The 17150-nt window shown below is 44.1% G+C and overlaps 1 protein-coding gene across 2 annotated transcripts in view; it reads left to right on the plus strand.

Moving 5' to 3' along the window:
* Window positions 1–793: 793 nt before the first annotated feature.
* Window positions 794–17150, plus strand: part of LOC126336345 (uncharacterized) — a 595954-nt gene continuing 579597 nt past the window's right edge. The window contains exon 1 of one of the 2 annotated variants that reach the window (XM_049999920.1): window positions 794–1139. In XM_049999920.1, coding sequence (XP_049855877.1) covers window positions 1078–1139 — 62 coding nt within the window. In that variant the 5' untranslated portion in view covers window positions 794–1077. The remainder of the gene's footprint in view (window positions 1140–17150) is intronic. The other variant, XM_049999919.1, reaches the window with a different exon arrangement.

Raw genomic sequence — 17150 nt, forward strand, 5'->3', positions numbered from 1 at the left:
GATTGAAAAACGCAGTTCGCATCACCTGAAGAGGACGATAGTGTCAATTTCCGAAATATCGTGCAGAAAAATGGATATAACTACTCGGCTTAACTCCTGAAAGCACTTAGTATTAGGGTGCCCGTGTTACGTAGGACATCTATTTCAAAAACTGGGTGGTTTTGGAGATCAGCCTTATGCAAACACAATTAGTTTAGTTTTATATTTATCCAGACATGTTTCGACATCAATGTGTCGTCTTCACGGAAGAAAGAAAAGAGGAGCTTCAAACCTTAGTAAAATGAAGACATATATTTTCTTACTGAAGATATAGACCCTTAGGCTATATCTACAGTAATGTAGCAGAGCTCGTAAGCATTGTCGGATTTCGCAGAAGTTTGTAACAGTCACTGTCGTCTACAGTTTAGTCATCAGCGTGTGTACACCGCGAACGTGTACACAACATCGCAGTTCACATAATTCTACGGGCTTTTCGTCTGACGCGTTCCTCCTCTAGAGCATCACTGTATCCCTGACCCAAATCCCGGCGGCAGGTAAATTCCGACACCACCGACTTGGGTGTCATCAGGTGTGGGAGAGATTCCATTCGCGTTCGTGATTCATCTTGGCAGAGCCGCCACATTCCGCGGGTCCGCGGATGACACGCGCTGGCGGCTGTCGGACGTAACCGCGAGCGGCTAGCGGTACCTGCCGAGACAGCTCAGCCCTTAGCCTGCAGCGAAAGTCGCCTGCGAGCGCAGCGGCAGCGGCGTGCACGCGCCCACCTCCGGCCAGCAGTACCGCGCCGGCTTCCCAGCGAGCACCAGCGCGTCCGCTCTCCACCGTGCCATGACCACACGGACCGGTCACCTGCCATCTCGTCTGCACTACTGATCGCCCCCCGTTTGTCGCGGCTCTGGCAGTAGTTGGCTGTGTGCGATAACTTTACTCGCTCCGCGTCTTCGGTTCTGGTGCTATACTCTACGTGTGCCGATACTAGTAGTTGTCAGCTGTTTTCCTTGTGTGTCGACTCTGTACAGTTCTCATTTGTGAGTGTTTGGGAAGTGATTGTGTGCCACCACGTCGTACTCGGCCAAGATGATGTCCTTATACCGAACCCTCAAAGGCGGGGGAACGAAGAGGAGTAGCAAAAGCAGCAGGTAAGGCAGTATTTTGATACGTCTTACGTATTACTGAAAACAAAAAAACCTGTAAGATGATTGTGCGGAAGGATGATAGATGAGAGGTCTTTAGAGATAGTGTGACACGTAGGTTGGAAATGTATGGGGAAGAAATCGAGCGTGGCCGTATTGTAGAAACCATTCCAGCATTCGCCAAAAACTTAAGAAGTTGCTAATAGAAGCTGGCCGGAGTGGCCGAGCGGTTCTAGGCGTTACAGTCAGGAACTGCGCGACCGCTACGGTTGCAGGTTCGAATCTACCCTCGGGCATGGATGTGTGTGATGTCCTTAGGTTAGTTAGGTTTAAGTAGTTCTAAGTTCTAGGGGACTGATGACTTCAGAAGTTAAGTCCCGTAGTGCTCAGAGCCATTTAAACCATTTTTTTGCTAATAGAAAATGCATAGCACTGACTCACTTCACGACCATATGGGAAGAAAGGACCGAACTGGGAATAAAGGGGGGAGGGGGGGGAGGCGCGGAGAGCACTCGAATGCTGCAAAATCAACCAAAATCGTGTTGACAAAAAGAAAAAGAGTTTTTCTTTCATCTGGAAATGAATTTCTCAGTTTGGTAGCTTACAGGGTAGCTACAAATTAATCGAGGAAGAAAGGGAAACTGAATGTCAGTTGAAAATAATATCCACATCTACATCCATACTTCACAAGCTACAGTGAACCGCGTGGTGGAGGGTGCATCGTACCAATATTATCGGATTTTCTTTCCTCTTCCATCCGTGTAAACAGCGAGGGAAAAATGACTGTGTATATGTGTCTGTACGTGCCGTAATCTCTCTTATACCGGGTGATCAAAAGTAGGCATAAATTTGAAAACTAAATAAATCACGGAGTAATTAGATAGAGAGGTACAAATTGATACACATGCTTGGAATGACATGCGGTTTTATTAGAACCAAAAAAATGCAAAAGTTAAAAAATGTCCGACAGATGGCGCTTCATATGATCAGAATAGCAATAATTAACATAACAAAGTAAGACAAAGCAAAGATGATGTTCTTTACAGGAAATGCTCAATATGTCCACCATCATTCCTCAACAATTTCTGTAGTCGAGAAATAATGTTGTGAACAGCACTGTGAAGCATGTCCGGAGTTATGGCGAGGCATTGACGTCCGATGTTGTCTTTCAGCATCCCGTAAAGATGTCGGTCGATCACGATACTCTTATGACTTCAGGTAACTCCAAAGCCAATAATCGCACGGACTGAGGTCTGGGGACCTGGGAGACCAAGCATGACGAAAGTGGCGGCTGAGCACACGATCATCACCAAACGACTCGCGCAAGAGATCTTTCACGCGTCTATCAATATGGAGTGGTTCTAATAAAACCCCATGTCATTCCGAGCATGTATGTCAATTTTTACCTCTCTATTAACAGTATTCCGTCGTTTATTAAGTTTTCAAATTTATACTGACTTCTTGATCACCCGGTACTTACTCGTATGATCCCTGCGCGAGATAGACGTTTTAGCATATTGGTCCCGCAATCCTCTCCAATAAGGTTTTCTAAATTTATACAGTAGGGGAGAACGATATATGTTAAGTTATTACAGACGGAATAACAGGTAAGCTGGAGCCGTATTGGGAAGAGGAAGAAATTGGCTGTATTATGGAACCATATAGGCGTTCGCCTAAAGTGGTTTAGGAGGACCACTGAAAAAGTGGCTAATAGATGGGAAATATACAACGGATGTGGTGTTGGTTCGTTTGTAGACAGAGTCGGAAAAAATGTTCAAACTGGAGAGGTTGGATGCCGCAGGGGGGTGGGGGTGGGGAGTGTGAAAGTTACTGATAGTGCTGAAAGTTGTTAAACGAACGATACAGCAGTTGTCACAAAGAAAAAGACAAGTGTGAACCATACTGTGTTACATTAGGACGTGGCTTTGTCAAGGGAATCCCTAGACCACATAAGATGTCCATGCAGAAGGGCTTATATGGAAGACAGAAATTAAGTGAGGGAAAAAATACTTAAGGTCCGTTGCGAGTAATAGCTACTTCTACAAATATGTATTCCGCGAACAACTGTACAGTGCATGGAGGAGGGTGCTTTGGACTAATACTAGCGATTTTGTGCCCTATTCCTTATACGTTTTGAGCGAGATGTAAGTAAAAGACTTAATGTCACGTTGAGAGCCCGCGATCACAAGGAACATTTATTGCGGTTATTTTAAGTTGCTGATCGCAAAGGCAGCTTATGATTACCGTTTTCAGCGTTAGCCATCTTCACTTCTACTACTGCGAATGTGAAAGAAAATATAGAATTAAGAATTCCATTTACAGTAAACTTAATTAGGTGCAATTCATATTTGTATAACTGATACGAGTAACATATGTACAAACATAGCAATTTCTCCCACTGCTAAATACAATATGTGTCTTGTCGTAAGTTTTTCTCTGCAGTGTATACACGTCACAATTTAAATTGCTGTGGATGAGTGGTATTGACATCATTACATAATCGTACATAAGTAAAATAGAATACTTGCTTCAAAATGTCTGGTATACTGAATAATATACTTTCTAAAATACGCAATTTTTGGAAAACCACATTAATTTATACTAAAATTGTCCCGAATACTCGTTCAGGTTTTGGAAATGAGAACATAACAAAAATAAAAGTACGGAAAGTTGTTTTGTTGTTAAATATAAATAAATATTCAGGTCAGTTTTTTCAGTAAATTCATGAGTATTTTTAAACAACTGTATATTTTAGAAGCATATTATTCCGTTTGTTAGATGTGAAGGATGTCATCCATTTTACCTAATTACGTTTATGTAAATATCCCATCACTACGTAGCGGCAGCACATTTAAATAACGACAAGCACACACTGTAAAATAAATAAATAAATATAACTTACAAGATGAATTTTGCATTTAGCAGTGGGAAAAACTGTTACGTTTATACATCTTACCTGTATTACTCGTAGGAGCTACATTAATATGAATCAGAGTCCATTATATTTATTGTAATATAAGAGTTAAACTGTAGATTTTATTCTACCTGTTTGCTGGTAGAGATGTGTAGAAGGCTAACACGAGATCGGTAATGTGCGTATGCAATCAATTGCTTTTCATGATACCTACACGAAATATGCAAGGGTGACAACAGAATTGTCTCAGAATCTTCCTCGAACAAAGGCTAAATGTATCCAATAGGGAAGGGAGAACAAAGTCGCCTTCCTTCTAGAGGTCCTCACTCATTTTTCTCGAGCATCTCAGTACCGGCTATACCTCCCAATTACGAACCTAGTAATGCGTCTCTGGTAAGGACTCCAAACGCTAGAGGAGTCTTCTGTAATTGGTCTCACTAGCCGCTGTTCGGTCTCTATTGTAGGTGTACTGCTTTCCTAGACAAAGTTAATTACTTCAAACTGTTTATCGGAAGTGTGCTAATGTGTCTAATGATACCCACAAGACTGCAAGAAAAATTAGTCTCTTAATACCAACTGTTCGGTAGATTTTTGTCTTGAATGAAGGAAAAGGTGATTTTATCAAGAGCTGTGTCAGTAGTATCTTCCTCTACACTGACGATGTTACAACATAGAAAACTGAATCAGTGTGACCATCAGTTATTATCGGACATCATTCGTAAGTTATATGAAGAGTGACTCGATACACTTATGTTCATTGTTCGTCATCTCAGAACGAGGCAGTGCACTGACATATCCATCCTCTCAAGTTGTTCATCTATATCACTATTTTGCAATTCACACTTAAGTGCTTGGCAGAGGCTGCATAGAACCATTTTTTTTCTTAGAGTACAGTGTTCCTCGACCGTTCCGCTCTCGAATAGCACGTGGGAAAAAATAGCACCTAAACCTTTTCATTCGACATCTGATTTTTCTTATTTTTTGCGATGGTTATTCCTTCCCATGTAGGGGAAATCAACAGAACAATTTTGCATTCGGAGGAGAAAATTGGTGACTGCAATTTTGTGAGAAGATCTCGTGGAAACGGAGAACGCCTTCGTTTTGCTGACTGCCACCCCAACTGTAGTATCGCATCATCTGCAAAAGATCTAAGAGGGCTTCTCAAATGGTCCCCTAAGTCGTCTGTATAGCTTAGGGACAGTTGAGTAGGGGAACACCAGATGTCACCTGAGTTTCAGTAAATGACTTCTTGCCAGCTACTAGGAACAGTGACCTTTGTGACACAAATCACGATTCAGTCTCCCAACTGAGACGATGTACAATAGACATGCAATTTGATTGAAAACTGTTTGTGAAGAACGGTGTCAGAAACCTTCTAAAAACTAAAAATATGGAATCAATTTGACATCTCCTATCGACAGCACTCATTAGAAAGTGTGAATGAAGAACCAATTGTGTTTGACATGGACGGTTTTTTATACATCCTAGTATGTTTGTTTCTAGAAGCGTCATTTTCCAACATTCCACTCGTCAAAGTGAAGTCATCACAAGGACAGAGCGATGTCACTCACCGTTAAGACACTGGATTCGAATTGGAGATGGGAGCGGCTTAAATCCCCATCCGGCCATCTATCTATAGTTCTTCTGGGATTTTCCTGAATGGCTTAAAGTAAAAACTGTGATTGCTCCTTTGAAAGAGTACGTCTTATTTTCTACCCCCGCCCTTCCACAATTCGAGTATCTCTAAAGACCTCGTTGTTTATCCCTAAACATCCTTCTTTCCTTTTCCATCGTCAATAGTGAAAAACTGTCGAGGTGTGGTGCAACTGTCCGAACAGATAATTAAAACCTTTTATACAGTCTCGTTCAGGTCATGATAAAACTAATTTATCGTACAAGAACTTTGATAGAAGGCTTTAGTGACTAGCGTAAAGATGGTACACGCCAGCACGTGTGAGTCAATGCCTGTTTTTCTACCTTTGGGAGAGGCCTTCCACACTGGATCAGGTTCTGTCGTTTCATCCTGTAATGGACAGCCGCCAGTTGCAAAGTAAGGAATACCCAAGGTTAGCTTTCTTTGATCGGCTTCTTCCGTATCGTCAAAGCAATGTAAGCCGAAGGATCACTTGAATACCACAGCGCTTTAAAGTCATGATGGTCTTAGGATGCTAACCACGGAGTAACCTCACCTACAGATGCGAATTTTATGATAAAGGGGAGGAAATATGCTGGATCACAATTAAGACAAAATCTGAACGTCTGTATTCATCAGAAAGCCATCTTCTCCGCTACCAAGACCGCATGTTCTGTCGAAATATCAGCAATATCATTGTACACCTGGAAGTTCCCGTTTCAAAGAAGTGCTAGTTGCTAAATATCGATCATTGATAGAAAGGTATGATGTCCACATGTCAAGTGAATATTATTGTAACAGATGTACTACACTTTCTGTATAAACCCTGCGAAATCAATTGTGTTACTGACGTATTCAACGGCGCGTGAAAGTTTAGCATTCGAGTAGGAGCTTTTACAGGACCTTGCCGCTGGTGGGGAGGCTTGCGTGCCTCAGCGATACAGATGGCCGTACCGTAGGTGCAACCACAACGGAGGGGTATCTGTTGAGAGGCCAGACAAACATGTGGTTCCTGAAGAGGGGCAGCAGCCTTTTCAGTAGTTGCAGGGGCAACAGTCTGGATGATTGACTGATCTGGCCTTGCAACATTAACCAAAACGGCCTTGCTGTGCTGGTACTGCGAACGGCTGAAAGCAACGGGAAACTACAGCCGTAATTTTTCCCGAGGACATGCAGCTTTACTGTATGATTAAATGATGATGGCATCCTCTTGGGTAAAATATTCCGGAGGTAAAATAGTCCCCCATTCGGATCTCCGGGCGGGGACTACTCAGGAGGATGTCGTTATCAGGAGAAAGAAAACTGGCGTTCTACGGATCGGAGCGTGGAATGTCAGATCCCTTAATCGGGCAGGTAGGTTAGAAAATTTAAAAAGGGAAATGGATAGGTTAAAGTTAGATATAGTGGGAATTAGTGAAGTTCGGTGGCAGGAGGAACAAGACTTCTGGTCAGGTGACTACAGGGTTATAAACACAAAATCAAATCGGGGTAATGCAGGAGTAGGTTTAATAATGAATAGGAAAATAGGAATGCGGGTAAGCTACTACAAACAGCATAGTGAACGCATTATTGTGGCCAAGATAGATACGAAGCCCACACCTACTACAGTAGTACAAGTTTATATGCCAACTAGCTCTGCAGATGATGAAGAAATTGAAGAAATGTACGATGAAATAAAAGAAATTATTCAGATAGTGAAGGGAGACGAAAATTTAATAGTAATGGGTGACTGGAATTCGAGTGTAGGAAAAGGGAGAGAAGGAAACATAGTAGGTGAATATGGATTGGGGCTAAGAAATGAAAGAGGAAGCCGCCTAGTAGAATTTTGCACAGAGCACAACTTAATCATAGCTAACACTTGGTTTAAGAATCATGAAAGAAGGTTGTATACGTGGAAGAACCCTGGAGATACTAAAATGTATCAGATAGATTATATAATGGTAAGACAGAGATTTAGGAACCAGGTTTTAAGTTGTAAGACATTTCCAGGGGCAGATGTGGACTCTGACCACAATCTATTGGTTATGACCTGTAGATTAAAACTGAAGAAACTGCAAAAATGTGAGAAATTAAGGAGATGGGACCTGGATAAACTGAAAGAAGCAGAGGTTGTACAGAGTTTCAGAGAGAGCATAAGGGAACAATTGACAGGAATAGGGGAAAGAAATACAGTAGAAGAAGAATGGGTAGCTCTGAGGGATGTAGTAGTGAAGGCAGCAGAGGATAAAGTAGGTACAAAGACGAGGGCTGCTAGAAATCCTTGGGTAACAGAAGAAATATTGAATTTAATTGATGAAAGGAGAAAATATAAAAATGCAGTAAATGAAGCAGGCAAAAAGGAATACAAACGTCTCAAAACTGAGATCGACAGGAAGTGCAAAATGGCTAAACAGGGATGGCTAGAGGACAAATGTAAGGATGTAGAAGCTTATCTCACTAGGGGTAAGATAGATACTGCCTACAGGAAAATTAAAGAGACCTTTGGAGAGAAGAGAACCACGTGTATACACACTAGTATGCTACACTACTGGCCACTACAATTGCTACACCAAGAAGAAATACAGATGATATTCATTGGACAAATATATTATACTAGAACTGACACGTGATTACATTTCCACGCAATTTGGGTGCATATATCCTGAGAAACAACCACCTCTGGCCGTAATAACGGCCTTGATACGCCTGGGCGTTGAGTCAAACAGAGATTGGATGGCGTGTACAGGTACAGCTGCCGATGCAGCTTCAACACGACACCACAGTTAATCAAGAATAGTGACTGGCGTATTGTGACGAGCCAGTTGCTCGGCCACCATTGGCCAGACGTTTTCAGTTGGTGAGAGATCTGGAGAATGTGCTGGCCAGGGCAGCAGTCGAACATTTTCTGTATCCAAAAAGGCCCGTACAGGACCTGCAACATGCGGTCGTGCGTTATGCTGCTGAAATGTAGGGTTTCGCAGGGATCGAATGAAGGGTAGAGCCACGTGTCGTAACACATCTGAAATGCAACGCCCACTGTTCGAAGGGCCCTTCAATGCGAACAAGAGGTGACCGAGACGTGTAACCAATGACACCCCATACCATCATGCCGGTTGATACGCCAGTATGGCGATGACGAATACACGCTTCCAATGACCGTTCACCACGATGTCGCCAAACACGGATGCGACCATCATGATGCTGTAAACAGAACCTGGATTCATCCGAAAAACTCACGTTTTCCCTTTCGTGCACCCAGGTTCGTCGTCGCCTACACCGTTGTAGGCGCTCCTGTCTGTGATGCAGCGTCAAGGGTAACCGCAGCCACGGTCTCTGAGCTGTTCGTGCAGATGGTTGTTGTCTTGCAAACGTCCCCATTTGTTGACTCAGGGATCGAGACGTGACTGCACGATCCGTTAGAGCCATGCGGATAAGATGACTGTCATCTCGACTGCTAGTGATACGAGGGCGTTGGGATCCAGCATGGCATTCCGTATTACCCATCTGAAACCACCGATTCCATATTCTGCTAACAGTCAGAGGATCTCGACCAACGCGAACAGCAATGTCGCGATACGATAAACCGAAATCGCGATGGGCTACAATCCGACCTTTATCAAAGTCGGAAACGTGATGGTACGCAGTTCTGCACCTTACACGAGGCATCATAACAACGTTTCACCAGGCAACGCCGGTCAACTGCTGTTTGTGTGTGAGAAGTCGGTTGGAAACTTTTCTCCTGTCAGCACGTTGTAGGTGTCGCCACCGGCGCCAACCTTGCGTGAATGCTCTGAAAAGATAATCATTTGCATATCAGAGCATCTTCTTCCTGTCGGCTAAATTTCGCGTCTGTAGCACGTCATCTTCGTGGTGTAGGAATTTTAATGGCCAGTAGTGTATATTGACATGTGGAACAAGTTGGATTTCGTGGATTTTTTCAGAAATTTCTAAAAATTGTAATAGGTCGAAATGGGCCCACCGGGCTGGAAAGGGTTAAGTGTAGAAACTTATCCAGCAGATATTGGTTATATTTGCGGATGTCCTCGCCTCGCAGTGAAGCACCCAGTGTGTAAGGTTTCGGCGCTGCCACACGCTGCGTACGTGTTCGGCGAGAGCTCGGTAGCGTGCCGTCACTGCACTCGGCGAGCCCGGGGCCTTGGGCACGCGACCGCTGCAGCCCGCAGCCAGCGCCGGCGGCGCAGCTGAAGAAGTGCGGTCCGCTTGGCCACCGGCAGCCGTTCCCACGGCCCCCCGGCGAAATTGCCCTGCCTGCCAGCCCCTCTGTAGGTCAGCGGCGCACCGGGGCGTGGTAAGGCCGCCGCAAATGTTACCCGCGTCGTTACAGCTTGTTACGCCTTCTAGATCCGATCGTTCAGGCACTCCTTCACCTTTCTTTGTTTCCTTGAGGAATTCCACAGCGCTCCGTGCATGTACTCACACCCCTCTCCGTTGCCGGACGGAGTGCGCCATCGTTATAGGTAGGTGTTACTTTCGCTCTGTAACCCGCTCAAATGACCTGTTCTGGCATACGTCCTTGCAGCAGACGTTGCACGCAGCCAGTTCGCTTCTTTCTGGACCGGAATCGTGTAATTTCGCTGAAGTACTAATCTACATCTACGTCCATACTCAGCAAGTCACCTGACGGTATGTGGCGGAGGGTACTTTGAGTACCTCTATCGGTTCTCCCTTCTATTCCAGTCTCGTATTGTTCGTGGAAAGAAGGATTGCCGGTATGCCTCTGTGTGGGCTCTAATCTCTCTGATTTTATCCTCGTGGTCAAGGGATATACGTGGGAGGCAGCAATATACTGCTTGACTCCTCGATGAACGTATGTTCTCGAAACTTCAACAAAAGTCCGTACCGAGCTACTGACCGTCTCTCTTGCAGAGTCTTCCACTGGAGTTTATCTGTCATCTCTGTTGTGTCACCGCCACACACCACACTTGCTAGGTGGTAGCCTTTAAAACGGCCGCGGTCCGTTAGTATACGTCGGACCTGCGTGTCGCCACTATCAGTGATTGCAGACCGAGCGCCGCCACACGGCAGGTCTAGTCTAGAGAGACTCCCTAGCACTCGCCCCAGTTGTACAGCCGACTTTGCTAGAGATGGTTCACTGACTACATACGCTCTCATTTTCAGAGACGTCAGTTTAGCATAACCTTCGGCTACGTCATTTGCTACGACCTAGCAAGGCGCCATATTCTTCAAGAATGTATTCTGAACTGATATTATTGTGAATCATGTACCGTCAAGAGCGACGTTCATCAATAATGGATTAAAGTTAAGTATCAAACTAATTACGTCCGCTTTCTGAATTCTAATTCCTTGTCATGTTCCAGACCTCACGTCAGCATAGTCCTTCCCTCCTCACGCCAGCCTTCGTGAGCTAACACGCGGGCATTTCGGCCTCCTCTAGTAACACGGTGTTGGCTCTTCAGCCAACACAACAATCTCCGTAACCCTTTTGCGATTACTAAATGATCCTGTAACGAAACGCGCTGCTCTCCGTTGGATCTTCTCTATCTCTTCTATCAACCCTATCTGGTACGGATCCCACACCGGTGAGCAGTATTCAAGCAGTAGGCAAACAGGTGTACTGTAACCTACTTCCTTTGTTTTCGGATTTAATTTCCTTAGGATTCTTCCAATGAATCTCAGTTTGGCAACTGCTTTACCGACGATTAATTTTATATGGTCATTTCATTTTAAATCACTCCTAATGCGTACTCCCAGATAATTTATGGAATTAACTGCTTCCAGTTGCTGACCTGCCATATTGTAGCTAAATGATAAAGGATCTTTCTTTCTATGTATTCGCAGCACATTACACTTGCCAATTGCCATTCCCTGCACCATGCGTCAGTTCGTTGCAGATCCTCCTGCATTTCAGTACAGGTTTCCATTGTTACAACCTCTCCATATACTACAGCATCATCCGCAAAAAGCTTCAGTGAACTTCCCATATTATCCACAAGGTCACTTATGTATATTGTGAATAGCAACGGTCCTACGACACTCCCCTGGAGCACACCTGAAATCACTCTTACGTCGGAGGACTTCTCTCCATTGAGAATGACATGCTGCGTTTTGTTATCTAGGAACTCTTCCATCTAATCACGCAATTGGGCTGATAATCTATATGCTCTTACTTTGTTCATCAAACGACTGTCGGGACTGTATCTAACGCCTTGCGGCAGCCAAGAAACACGGCAGCTACCTGGGAATGCATGTCTATGGCCCTCTGAGTCTCGTGGATGAATAGCGCGAGCTGGGTTTCACACGACCGTCTTTTTCGAAACGCATGCTGATTCCTACAGAGTAGATTTCTAGTCTCCAGAAAAGACATTATACTCGAACATAAAACGTATTCCAAAATTTTACAACTGATCAACGTTAAAGATATAGGTCTATAGTTCTGCACATCTGTTCGACGTCCCTTCTTGAAAACGGGAATGACCAGTGCCCTTTTCCAATCCTCTTCTAGAGACCTACGGTACACCGCTGCAAGAAGGGGGGCATGTTCCTTCGCGTACTCTGTGTAAAATCGAACTGGTATCCCATCAGGTCCAGCGGCCTTTCGTGTTTTGAGCGATTTTAGTTGCTCTTCTATCCCTCTGTCGTCTATTTCGATATGTATCATTTTGTCATCTGTGCGAGAATCTAGAGAAGGAACTACAGTGCATTATAATAATGATAATGAGCGTATGGCATTGGTGGCCGGGAGACCCCTCGCGGGGCGGTTCGGCCGGCGCTCCACAAGTTCTTTAATGAGGATGAATTGATGATGAGAGACACGCAAACACACAACACCCAGTCATCTGGAGGCAGAAAAAATCCCCGACCCCCGCCGGGAATGGAACCCGGGACCCCGCGCGCGGGAAGCGATAACACTACCGCAAGAGCACGAGCCGCGGACTACAGTGCAGTGAATGAGATTTTGGGAGGTACCGACAGCTTTGGAAAAAGACATTTAGTATTTCGGCCTTTAGTCCGTCATCCTCTGTTTCAGGACCATTTTGGTCACTAGTGCTCTTAACGTTACATTCATCACCGACAGTGAACTCGGAGAAGCAAGGGAACTAAACCTCTATCAATCGTCATCTGACTGGAAATCGATTGCTTATCGAAATACTGCTCCAAGTGTTTTTAGAACCCATTTTGCGGGAAAAAGTTATTTTCCTCGAGGATCTTCACTGCTGTGACAAAATCAATCATTTATAAATAGCTTATGTTCACATTTACCTCGGAAAGTTGGTCATTAAGATTAAAAATGATTGGATTGCTAGATGCCTGTGAAGAATGAATGTGGAGGACGAGATACTGCCATCGTCTGTATACTATACACAGTGTTCACGAACATTAATGCGACCACTGTTAAAAGCCTGAACAACTACCTTTTACAGCGCGGTACGCGGTGCGACATGAGGGAAGTCAGTGAGATTTTGGAAGGTACCGACAGGGATGCGGAGCCATGTCGCTTCCAGCGCCGTGGGCTGAGAATCCGGGGGGCATATAGCCCGATGGAGGGGGCTCCACAGAATTTCAGTTGGGTTTTGATCTGATGGCCAGGTGAGTACGGTAAAAGCATCCTCGTGCTCTTCGACTGGCGCACATATACTTCGAGCTGTGTTAGACGTTGCGTTGCAGTGTCCTGCTGGTACATGCTATCGTACCATCGTGCCGAGGAAAAGACAAAATGCATGTAGAGATGGACAAGATCACGATCCATTATGCCTTCCAGAATGACGAGATCACCCAGTGACTGCCACGAATAAATTTCGCAGACCATAACGCTCCCTCCTCCAGTCTAAACACTTACGACGATTGTTGAAGGACAATACACAGCAACGGTCATCTTTACGGTGGCGCATGAACCGTGATTTATCTGGAAAGTCCGCTTGTCTCAGTGGACGTCCAGTTGCGGTATTGTGGTGCAAATTCCACGTTTCGCCGCCAGTGAACACTAATTAGCATGGGTGCATGAAACTAGCACCTAGTGTGGAGTCGCATGCGCAGCAACGTTCGCTGAATGGTAGTTGAGAAGACACTGTTGTTGGCCCCTTCGTCCATCTGGGTGGTCAGTTGCTCTACAGCTAGAAGTCTATTGGCTCGAACACATCTCCACAGCCGTCCGTGCTGCACCACTGTTGCCTCGGCACCAGGTTTGTATAACACCATCTTCCCATGTACGGTATACTTAAACCATCGTGGCACGCAAACGGCTAACAAACTTAACTCTTGACGCAAAGGCCAAGTATCGTGTCCTTTTGGACGTCAGATAACTCGCTCCGTTTCCAAATTACTACAACGACTATACTGTTTCCCGCGTCCACCCCAGCACGCTATATTTAGTGCTGACACCTGCCGTCTGTGAGTGGTTATTGCACGATAAGGCGGTTGTCTCACTGAAGTGACTGGACTCTGTATAAAGGTCCACCTATCACAGGAATAGTGAAATCAGCGAGATTGTCTGGGATGGGCACATGGCACGGATGGGTGATACAGTTGTAGCTGAGAAGATCTCAGATGGGACTTCTGGGTGTCAAAGAAGACGTGATTGACCGAGGACTAGACCGGTCTATGGCGTCATGGGACACTGCAGAAAATAGGCTGTAGGAACGTTCGTGCGTTGGATCGTGATTATTAGCCGAGAACTACTGAAGAATTTAAGGTTAACAATGAACTGCAAAGCCAAAGAAGAAGAAGAAAGAAGTAGAAGAAGAAGATACGTTTTTTTGACAAATAAGTCTTTCGCTTAGAAAAAATCATCAGATATGTTGGGGGTAAGCTATTCTCAAATAATTAACACGGTATCCCAAGAGGATTGGTCAACGTACAGGAACATGGCCTGGTCACTATCAATGGACCACCCTGTATATAATAAACTACTGAACTACACTAGACGTACAAAATTTTCTTCTCAGTTTATGTTATTAATAATTTCGAATTATCGTTTTAATGAATCCAGAAGTTGGAATGTAAACGTTTACGATATCATACAACATCTCTTCACAGCCAGCGCTATAAATGTAAGAGATATTTGGAAACAGTTGAAATTATTCCCATAGTCCAAAATTAGCTTGCTGTATGACGGTGCGTTTGTCGAGTGGCTGTTTATTTACAGATCGAGCACGTTTGTTTTCATAAGACTGCTTCTACATTCACATTTTGTCTTCTGTTTCCGTAAGTCAGATATATTGCGTAAAGCGAAAAACTGCTTTTTGTTACATAGACGACCTCGAATTTCGCAGAGACTTGTGGGGAAGACGCTAGTACTACCTTCTTTTGAGATCAGCACGATGCTTAAGTGTTTGTGAGGTCAGATTTTCCGGGGATCTTTACCACGATAGATTTTTTGGGGAAAGAAGGAATTCTGATTTCTTAAATGTACGGTTGTTGGGTAATCCATTCATTTCTTTAACTGTTGGTATTTAACTCAACTGGCAGTAATTCTCATCTACATTTTATGTATTTTACTGTGTTATTGTCGACAGATCAAAGTAGTTTAAGTTGGATCGGTCCACACAATGATGGGAGTGTTATATCACGTGGTCGCATTGCCGTGTAAGTTGCGTCCACAGATACACTTCCACTGTTCTCCTTAACTTCCGCTCTCACACGATCTTTCATTTTCCTAAATTAGAATAAATAACAGTTATTTTGCAATCTTTTGGCTGCATATATTTGTGATAGCAGCTCGTATGTTGCTGTATTGTAATGATTTTATATTCAGTACGGTTATATAGTTTGGTTATAACGTCTGAAAATTTAATTGTATAAATTCTAAAGCGATCATTTGAATTAAATACTATCAGCAAAACAGTTGAACACTTTATCCGATAGCAGTATACTGACCAAATACAGAGCTTAACGCCATTAATATTCTATCCATGAAGATGACTACCATCTGAATTAAAATACTATCAATAAAACAACTGAATGCATTGCCCAATAGAAGTATACTGACAAAATACAGCTTAGAGCCCATCAAAGAGAATGAATCACTCTATAATTGGGATTTCTTGACAATTGATTAGTCAGTACGATGGTGTCGCGGAGACGTTCTTGGTGTACTGCCAGCAAAAACGGCGTTCCTTCTGCTAGACTCTGTAGGTTATATTTTAAAACAACTCTCCAACGCATACTATACCAAGGTTTTAGTGCTTTCATAGCATGTCTCGCCTTATAACAATTTTTGTAAAAAAGAGTGTCAGAATGAGTTCCAAGACAAACAGTCATTTTTCCCGAAATTCATCCGCAAGTAATCCGAAGAGTCCTCGGTAACGAAGTGGGAAGTATGTACAGATATGTGGATGTACAATACTGCTCCCGCAGTATTTCTTGTTGAAGAACCTTAAGCGAAGTTACACTGTCTTCGTTGTGCTGAAATAGTCCTCTCAGAATCTCTACAATCTCAGTCCCGTTAATCTAAATCAGATGACAGTAGTGAGTGGAAAGCTGAGAATTATTGAGCAATTAAACTTGTTAAAGTACGTGGTTGCTGTTGATACGTGTACTCTGATTCATTTGTGATGTTACACTAGTTCCTCCGGGTAATTTCGCAGATTTTGTAACGGGTGTAGCGCTGTGAAAAGCGCTTCACATGCTAGCAGCAGGTGTAGTGGATGCTTTAACGGTATTCGAGGCAGAAAAAAAAAATCTGGCTCTCGGTGTGTCAGCCAAGTACTAACGTGGGCGTCCCGCCTGCGACGGCTGGAATGCGAACGAAGCCGTTCACCTTTAGCACGTTTCCTTTTTATGTGGTGCCGCGGCGGTGATCGCCGTTATGGTTTATGTGAAGTTACGCAACGGCACGAATCAGGGCAAGCAGGTGCGGCGCTAGGGGAGGGGAGAGCGGGGGGGCGTGATTTGACGGCGACGGCGCCTGTAGCTGCAATCAGGAGGCGTCGCACATAAGACCTCCTTCGTGTCACGTGCAGAGCGGGGCCACTTGAACAGTGTGGTCCACAGTTCCAAAAATTCGGCATCTTAGTTAACTATTCTGAACGTGGCAGGGGTAAAATACAGGGAGCGAAAGGTTATTTACAATTTGTACAGAAACCAGATGGCAGTTATAAGAGTCGAGGGGCATGAAAGGGAAGCAATGGTTGGGAAGGGAGAGAGACAGGTTTGTAGCCTCTCCCCGACGTTATTCAATCTGTTCATTGAGCCAGCAGTAAAGGAAACAAAAGAAAAATTCGGAGTAGGTATTAAAATCCATGGAGAAGAAATAAAATCTTTGAGGTTTGCCGATGACATTGTAATTCTGTCAGAGACAGCAAAGCACCTGGAGGAGCAGTTGAAAGGAATGGACAGTGTCTTGAAAGGGGGACATCAACAAAAGCAAAACGAGGATAATGGAATGTAGTCGAATTAAGTCCGGTGATGCTGAGGGAATTAGATTAGGAAATGACACACTTAAAGTAGTAGATGAGGTTTGCTTTTTGGGGAGCATAATAACTGATGATGGTCGATGTATAGAGGATGTAAA

The sequence above is a fragment of the Schistocerca gregaria genome, chromosome 2 (assembly GCF_023897955.1).
Source record: "Schistocerca gregaria isolate iqSchGreg1 chromosome 2, iqSchGreg1.2, whole genome shotgun sequence".
In the NCBI taxonomy this organism is placed as follows: domain Eukaryota; kingdom Metazoa; phylum Arthropoda; class Insecta; order Orthoptera; family Acrididae; genus Schistocerca; species Schistocerca gregaria.